Here is an 8,262-nt window from a genome sequence, read left to right on the forward strand (position 1 = left end):
GCTGACTGAGAGTCTGAGACTGACTAAAGAGAAAAGAGTAAAGAGAAAAACAAAACAAAATCAACAGCCGCTGATGGCGCAAAGTTCGCCCCCTCCCCCTTCTCCTATGGCCTGCCCACGTCTACCAAATCAACAAGTTTGTTTCGTCTATTATTGGAATTCCAGCGACCGGAATGTAAGTGAGAGAAGGGGAAAAGGAAAATAGCGAGTATAGAAACCGAGCAATATATGCGGGCGCATGCGTGAACGCAATCACAAAATAACTGAAAATCAGCATAGCAACCGATTTCAAAGCAAAAAAATTAGCTGCAAAATAATATCAAGATTTTTCGAACAAGCAAGTCTTTCATCATCAATATTAATCGTAGAAACAGCAATTTTTTTCGAGATTGTTCGTTCGTGAATCGGAATCGGGATACAGAGAGCCGAGAGAGTTAGAGAGTAGCCTACTAACCGTGTGACGTCACGCGATGTCAGTCTGCGTAATTTATATCCACTGCAGTAAATAAGCTGTGCGGAAATCCACGTGAAAAATGACGTTTGTAGTTGTTTTGTTTTTGGTGGTCTTGTCTTCTCTTTCATTATTTTTGTTTTTAAAAAGGGTAGGTGGCTTCATTGCTGTGTATATACGACCATTAAATGATGCTCGTTAAATTTTGTTCAGATTATCCTGAAGAAAAAACTCAATCTGAAAAATCGGTTAAACGATAAAGTCGTTATTGGTATTTTTCATCCTTACTGCAATGCCGGTGGTGGAGGAGAGCGAGTTCTCTGGTGTGCAGTTCGAGCCATTCAGTCACAATATCCGGATGCGTATATTGCTGTCTATACTGGAGATTGTATACCATCAGAAGAATTACTACAGAATGCATTTCAAAAATTTAATGTCAGGATACAGAATAATAATATTGAGTTTATTACCCTTCATAAGCGTGGTTGGGTTGAAGCTAAAAGATATCCCCACTTCACTTTACTTGGACAAAGTATAGGATCACTAGTTCTGGGAGCTGAAGCCATCTTTAAACTAGTTCCAGGTGCATACAATCTATATAGTTCACTTTTAGAAGCCTATTTCTAATTTTCACATTTAATTTAGACATATTTATTGACACCATGGGATATTCATTTACATTCCCTTTATTCCGAGTGCTGGGTGGATGCACAGTTGCATGCTACGTGCATTACCCGTATGTATTTATTATCCATATTTTTATATTATTTTTATTTATTTTTTTTTTATCCGTATTTCCCCTACCAGTACCATCAGTACTGACATGTTGGGACAAGTTTCAAGACGTACTGCAGCTTTCAACAACAACTCTTTCATTTCCTCAAGCCCCATTCTAAGTCTAGCAAAAACAATTTACTACAGATTATTTGCTTATATCTATGGGATCACTGGACGGTATGCAAATGCTATTATGGTCAACTCAAGCTGGACTGAAGATCACATCAACCAAATTTGGAATGTCCCTCTCAAAACAATCAAGGTTTACCCACCTTGTGATGTTAAGGAATTTCTTGAAATACCAGTTGAATCCGACCCGGAAACTCTTCGAATCATTGCTGTGGCTCAGTTTCGACCAGAGAAAGACCATCCACTTATGATCCGCTCCTTCTACAAGCTAATGGATATTCTAACAGACGAAGAAAAATCACGAATTAAACTAGTACTAGTTGGATCTTGTCGAAATGAGGAAGATCAGCAACGCGTAGAAGACTATAAAAGATTAAGCAAGCATTTTAATTTAGAAAACCACACAGAATTTTATATCAATGTAGAATTCGATGAATTAAAACACCTGCTTGGAGAATCAACTATTGGACTTCATACCATGTGGAATGAACATTTTGGAATAAGTATGAATAATTTATGATTTAGTGGGCGATGTTTGCTTTTCTGGAGAATTTAACGTAAAAAAAATTTAGGTATCGTGGAATGTATGGCTTCTGGCTTGATAATGGTTGCTCACAAATCTGGAGGACCCATGATGGATATAATAATACATAGCAAAGGATCTCAACCGATCGGATTTTTAGCATCAGATGAGATAGAGTATGCTGACATTTTACGCCACATCATACGTATGGAGCCAAAAAAGAGAGAACTAATCAGAGAAGCTGCAAGGTAGAAAATATTGAACTTATTTATGGAATTCTCTTATAATTCTATACATTTAAAATCTAGAAATTCTGTTGCAAGATTTTCAGACGATTCTTTTGAGAAGGAATTTTTGAAAGTACTTGTCCCCATAATGGATTGTATCAAGAAAGATTAATTCTTCAATAAAAAAATACACAAATTATGAATCCTACAAATGCCGCCGTTATCAATATTCAATTTGTCCAGTCCCTAAGGTTTGTACCATTAAATGATTTCGCGCCTTTTTGGTAACTAGCGCCGTTGCTTTGATGTGGTGTATCTGAAAGCATACAATCCTCTTGACAGAGAGCAAGCAAGAACTTCTTTAAATTTTATCGTTTTGAAATACGTTAAGTTGTAACTTGTAAGAATAAGTAAGTGAGTGCGAGTTAAATTTCTCACCTAAAAATATATTAATCAAATGTCTATTCTACCCTCTGCACAAAAGAAAAGGTATGAATATTATGGTGCTGTGCATTGTGCATGATTTGCTTCCTTTTTTAGTAAAGGACTCTAACTTCAAGATGAAATAATGTGTATGTATTTACTTTTTTTCGGTTTAGTGCTCTTGACGTCAGTTCTGTTCGATGTCAAAAATGTCTAGAAATGGGTCATTGGACTTATGAATGTAAAGGAAAGCGAAAACATGTTGACAGACCAACAAGAACTGACCAACTGAAAAAATCTATAAAGCAAATTGAGACAGGAACATACGAGGAAAAGCCTGATCTTAACAAGTATGTAGTCAAATTTTAATTACCATAATAATTCATTTAATAAATTTTAAATGAGAAGGTTGTTTTCACTACTGTCTGCAACACACTTTGAACTAGTTAATAATCCTGTTCCATGATTTAACCTATTCAGTAAAGTTAAATTGGATAAATTAGCTATTTTAAATATAATTTTTCATTTTCTTATTCCACAACTTAGAAAAACAAAAGCAAGTAAAGATAAAAAGGTAAGACAAAACTCATCTAGTTCGTCAGGTTCCTCAACAGAAGATAGTGAAGAATCAAGCAGTGACTCAGGTACCAAAATAAATTAGACATGGTTGCTAAAGCATAAGTATTTCATCTTGGTAATCTGATCAAATAGGTAGCGATGATTCAGATAGCAGCAGTACCGGAAGTGGAAGTACAAGCAGCGATTCATCGTCGTCTAGCAGCTCAGATTCTAGTTCGTCAGAATCAGAAGATGACCAAAGGAACAAAAACAAAAAAAAATCTAGAAAGCAGTAGCACCATAGACTTTTTCAATCTTATGTGGACATTCTAAATTTTAATTAGTCTGCAGTAATTTTGAAGATGTTTGCGGAGATCTGTTTGAATCCTGAACTTGATTTTACCATTCTAGTTGAATGACTGGAAATGGCTATATTTCATTTTTTATAAGCGATGAGTGAAATGGTTGCTCTGTGATGACGGGTAATTACAAGAGAATTTTGATCCCTTAATCAATGTCTTTCTGATAATAAGTTTCTAGATTGGGTGGTTTTGCGCATGGGAATGGTGCAGACCAGAACTTAAAATAAAATATAAAAAATGAGAATAATTAACAAGACAGAGGAGTCCAAATGACTAGCAATAGGGCAGTTGTGGAAAAATGGATATAATTATATGCTCCATTACGAAAATATCTAATTATATCACCATTAAATCATGGTTTACGAATAAAAAAACGTGTTGTCCCAAAGTTTAAAGATCAGTAAAAAAAAAAACCTTGAATCCTTTTCAGGAAATGCGACTCACTAAAGAGTAGCATCTAAAAATGATTGAATATGTTTTGTTTGTACTTCATTGGAAGGATGAGTTTTTTTTTTTTAATGACGGAACTCAGCGTGTCGTCGAGCGAGAGAGGAATACGCGTAGACATCCAGGATTAACCTGTTCAAACCTTAATTAAAAGAAAACCTTGAGATAACCGAATAAAGGCGAATTCATTCAACAATAACCTACCCATATTTCTTCTGCCGAAGGAACGTAACAACTGCTGGTTTAATTCGTGGTTTGCCATTTTGACTGTTATTTCCTCTGCCTGTTATCACTTGAATTACAGTTCTTCCCTCTAAGAAAAAGGCCACAGAAGATTCATATAAATTTGAATAATATAATAGAAGAAAATAGAATTTTCGTTTAAATTAAACGAATAGAAAGACAACATAAAAGCCTTGTCGTAATTCTTCCCCTTCTTTACCCTGTGGTATGTGCCATTACTGCCAACGCTTCTATAAATAGTACCTCGGATATTTTCAACTATGAAGGATTCCAAGCACGTTAAAGCTTCGACGACATGCAACTCGTGCAAGTCAATAGTCCGTTCGTCTTGGTGAGCATTTTTTTCTTCCACTATTTGTAAAGCTGCCTGCTGATTGCATTTTTTATACAATTCTGCATAGCGCCGACTCTGAATTTTTGAATATTTGGAATGTTAATTTGATAATAACAAATAAGATCAAGAAAAAATTTTCACCTCGCTGGAATAATACATGGCTGCCGCGGACATGCCCCTTTGATGATATTCTTGGGCTTGAGCAGAATACTGTTGTCGCAGTTTGTTATAGAGACTATAGAGAGAAAAAAAACGGATAATTAATATTACTTAAATTCGAAACCAAAAATATCGGATAAATAATTACAAAGCTTCTGTTCGCAAATTACGTGATTCCTGTGGTGACGATTTGGCTTCACGGTTCTATGAATTCAATTAAGCCACACTTATTTAACAAATAATCAACAAACAAACAATGACTGGATTCACCGGTGTTTTTGGTTGCGTTTCTTCTCTAGCAGCTGATGGGTTGGCAGAAATAATTTGGGTCTTTGGTGGTGGGTTTGTTCCCAGGGAAGCATTTAAGGCTGTTACAGTATGAGAGTAATTGTAGTTATTCGCTTCGAACAAAGCGTCAAGTGCCAGCGGATCGACATTAGCATAATTTTCCTGCAACATCTGAAATGATATTTTGGTGGATAGGCTTTCGCGTAATTCTTTTCGTTCTGCATTTCTCTGTTTAAAGCGAGACAATGTTAACAAAACTGATAACATAAATCAGTCAGATAAAAATGATGAAATACTGACCTCATCTTGTACCAATTGCATAGCGAGCTCAAAGTCCATAATATTCTGTAGCTCTCCATTATCTCCAGTAGCAGCTGCCGATTCCTCATCCTTACTTATTAAGCTGGAGCACCAGTGCAAATAAATCTGTTCGGCTAACGACCAAGGGATATCGAAGCTGACGGGATTGGACTGATTGGCAGATAATGGTCGTTTTGCTTTCAAATCAGGAACACCAAACAATTTGATTAACTGCTGGACAAATGAAGGATCCAAAGTCATAGGAATCATAGGTCCAGACTCCACCTTTACTTCCTCCTCCAATAAAGAAGGACTAACCACAGGAAACGGTTGAAGCAGATCCACGCCCAATATGTTTTCAATACCATTTGGCTCGATCCGACAATCGGCTCCATTTGTTGGCTGTTCTCCCAGTGAAGGAAAACTAGCAAAACACAATAAATTCGTAGCTTCCTTTTTGGGTGGATTTTCAAAAGAAGATAAACTTCCTGAGCTGTTTGATGTAGAATTAATGTCAGATACTTGATTATGACCATGTCGGTACTTCTGAAGTTGAGATGCTCTGAACTGATTATAATCTTTGCCGCATATTCGGCGGGTCTGTTCGCTAATGGTATCAGTTAATTGAAAGCAATCTTCTATATGTTTCCTTACACTCTCCGTCTCCTCAGATGTTGCTGATGCAGTCGAAAGAGATTGTTGGGATGTCTCAGAAGACGACACAGAATTTGTTTCTTCTTCTTTAACTTGTTGGGAAACATTTTCTATGGTTTCGGTACAAGTTTTTTCAACGGTGTTGTCGGGATTCGGTGTTTCTTCAGATGGATCGATATCGATTTCCAGGTCTAAATAATCTGAGACTTCGTTCGCGCACTCGTATCCCGAATCTAGCAGCACGTTCACGGCCCTGATTTACAAATTCATTTAATAAACAACGAATAGGAGAAATAAAAAGCCAAATTTACCATGTCAAGTCACCGTTACATTGCTTCAATATGTCTGCAAGATCCCCCGTTTCCTTAGTCGGGAAGTAAGATTTTAAAATCGCAAGGGCTTCTCGAGTCGCGAGTTCCTCAACAATTTCATCTGTAAGGCATCCTTTATCCAGAGAGAACTTTGAACTACAAGGCTTTTTCCCTAAATCAGGTACAAAATGAGATGATTGAATGGATCGGTTACGCGCAGTCAGTTCACGAAGTGGGGGCTCCGATTCGAACAACGAAGTCTGAATGGCAGCTTCGCTTGTTAACGGCTGGAAACCAGTGGCTGTATCCGTTGTCATTAAGACGTCTGGTGTCGGACCAATGATGGCCTTTGGTAAGACCGAGTTTTCAGCAGAGAATGGGAGGATGTGAGGAAGAGATGCACTTTTTTCGATGGCTTGTTCGTCGCAAAAGTTTATGTTAGTTACATTAACCAAGCTGGATGAAGTAGAAATTTTAAAGTTTGAATCTGGCGGTTCTCTTTGGGAAGAGGGTAGTATCTGCGGATTTTCGATACGATTAATGCTCGTACGGTTTCCTTCAAATGTCTGGTTCATTTTAAGCCGGCAATTTTCAATAACCATGGAAATATCAATCACGACCCTTTGCTTTTCCAGCATTTCTCTTATTTTTTCACGTGGTACGCGATGAATATTTTTTTGAGACAGTACACGAGCATCATCTCTCCATGGAGTATTCGGTTCAACCAACTCTACTAAGTAATTATATCTGTTTAAATGATATAAAAATATTGTTATACAGTAATTTTGTGGATGATGCATTTGATTATTACCTCAGAGCCATAAAGATGTATGGTTGCATTTCCCATGCTTCCAAATTTGTGTTGTCAATCACAACAGGATTTGTTCCAGATTTCAGTGCTTCATTTGCCCTTTTTTGGTTCCACTCATGAGCATCTCCCAGCTGATTGCGATCAAAAAGGTACTGACCTTGATAGTTGACGAAGTAATCATCAGCACTAAAAACCATTCCATCTCCTTTTATCTGGTGTGCAAGATAACTTTTGCCTGATCCTGGTACACCACGCATGATGATTAAAAGTTTCTCTTGCCTTTTTATTCTAGTTTCAATCAAATCCATCATCCAGTGTTTTTCTTTCACAGTGGTTTTTGGTTTGGCTCCTAGATTCACTGTAAATGGTTTAGAGTCATCTTTCCCAAGTACAATGGACCAGCTGTTGGCTTTCGCTGTTGTTGTAATCGGTGGTGAAATGGGTGATCTAGGGCTCATTTCAGTTAAAAACGTCATAGCAATATCACTATTTCCATTGCTATCTTGCCAAATCATTTCCACAACTTCAGCATCAATAGCTGATTTAAACATGGCTTTTAAGTCATCAAGGCTAAACTTTGTTTCCACATTTTGAGCCAAAGAACTGATTGATGAGTGATCTTGTGAAGTTTCAACTCCATTTGTCAAATCCACTCTTCTTTGGTCTACCTGTTTGTGAAATGAATTATTTTGGTTGCTCGACATTTTAAAGATTTTCCGATTAAAACTATCTATATTTCGATAAACAACTATCTTGCGACATTTTTCTAGAATGAACCTGTTGCGTAGAATATTGTCGTCTCTTTCGAAAAATAATGATAAATATTCGACTTTGAGTCACCTAGCGATCAAAAAGAACAACACGTTGCTGTTGGTTACAACGGGGGATTTAAATTTTAAAGTGGGTTAAAGGCTTAAAGACAAGAAAAGTGAAATCTACGATTACGATTTGTCCTTGCATAGCCGTATTTTACTGAATCTGATGCAACAATTTTCCAAGAAAGCAGTTGTGTTTTTGTTTATAAAACACATAATAAATAATTCATTTCAAGGAAATACAAAATACGACGTTTTGGAAAAGCCTGTCCAAAATGAAAAAAAAAAAATAAAAATGCGCCCAATGTACTGTAACCTTAAGGACGATTTCCCTCACAAATAAATTTTTATTAGTTTTAATTTTAAGCTTTTTAAGCTCGTAGAGTCGTAGTCACTTTTTCCTGATGTTGCAGTACGATTTTTTTTTAAATTTAGATGCAACGACCAGCC

General features: G+C 36.7%; 2 protein-coding genes across 2 annotated transcripts; one reads left to right on the plus strand and one right to left on the minus strand.

Annotated features, from left to right (window-relative positions):
• Nucleotides 1-66: 66 nt before the first annotated feature.
• Nucleotides 67-2,881, plus strand: LOC124312117 (GDP-Man:Man(3)GlcNAc(2)-PP-Dol alpha-1,2-mannosyltransferase-like). The gene is made up of 7 exons (XM_046776592.1): nucleotides 67-602; nucleotides 665-1,034; nucleotides 1,097-1,187; nucleotides 1,259-1,860; nucleotides 1,930-2,128; nucleotides 2,189-2,596; nucleotides 2,707-2,881. Exons 1-6 carry the CDS (start codon nucleotides 534-536, stop codon nucleotides 2,277-2,279), a joined length of 1,422 nt encoding a protein of 473 aa, XP_046632548.1. The 5' UTR covers nucleotides 67-533; the 3' UTR covers nucleotides 2,280-2,596; nucleotides 2,707-2,881.
• Nucleotides 2,882-3,409: 528 nt separating this feature from the next.
• Nucleotides 3,410-7,829, minus strand: LOC124312054. Its single transcript, XM_046776483.1, has 9 exons — nucleotides 6,998-7,829; nucleotides 6,187-6,933; nucleotides 5,222-6,128; nucleotides 4,904-5,149; nucleotides 4,782-4,837; nucleotides 4,616-4,709; nucleotides 4,384-4,549; nucleotides 4,102-4,210; nucleotides 3,410-4,039 (listed from the first exon to the last, which is right to left on the minus strand). Exons 1-9 carry the CDS (start codon nucleotides 7,699-7,701, stop codon nucleotides 3,979-3,981), a joined length of 3,090 nt encoding a protein of 1,029 aa, XP_046632439.1. The 5' UTR covers nucleotides 7,702-7,829; the 3' UTR covers nucleotides 3,410-3,978.
• Between the last annotated feature and the right edge of the window lie 433 nt (nucleotides 7,830-8,262).

Source organism: Daphnia pulicaria, chromosome 8, assembly GCF_021234035.1.
Source record: "Daphnia pulicaria isolate SC F1-1A chromosome 8, SC_F0-13Bv2, whole genome shotgun sequence".
Taxonomy (NCBI): domain Eukaryota; kingdom Metazoa; phylum Arthropoda; class Branchiopoda; order Diplostraca; family Daphniidae; genus Daphnia; species Daphnia pulicaria.

Excerpts from the sequence above, each read along its gene's own strand:
- LOC124312054 (XM_046776483.1), bottom strand. The coding sequence starts at position 7,701 with ATGTCGAGCAACCAAAATAATTCATTTCACAAACAGGTAGACCAAAGA. Across the intron at positions 6,129-6,186 it reads TGTAACGGTGACTTGACATG|GGCCGTGAACGTGCTGCTAG; the intron begins GTAAATTTGGCT and ends TTTGTAAATCAG. Across the intron at positions 4,710-4,781 it reads AATTTGCGAACAGAAGCTTT|TCTCTATAACAAACTGCGAC; the intron begins GTAATTATTTAT and ends TTCTCTCTATAG.
- LOC124312117 (XM_046776592.1), top strand. The coding sequence starts at position 534 with ATGACGTTTGTAGTTGTTTTGTTTTTGGTGGTCTTGTCTTCTCTTTCA. Across the intron at positions 1,861-1,929 it reads GAATGAACATTTTGGAATAA|GTATCGTGGAATGTATGGCT; the intron begins GTATGAATAATT and ends AAAAAAATTTAG. Across the intron at positions 2,129-2,188 it reads CTAATCAGAGAAGCTGCAAG|AAATTCTGTTGCAAGATTTT; the intron begins GTAGAAAATATT and ends TTTAAAATCTAG.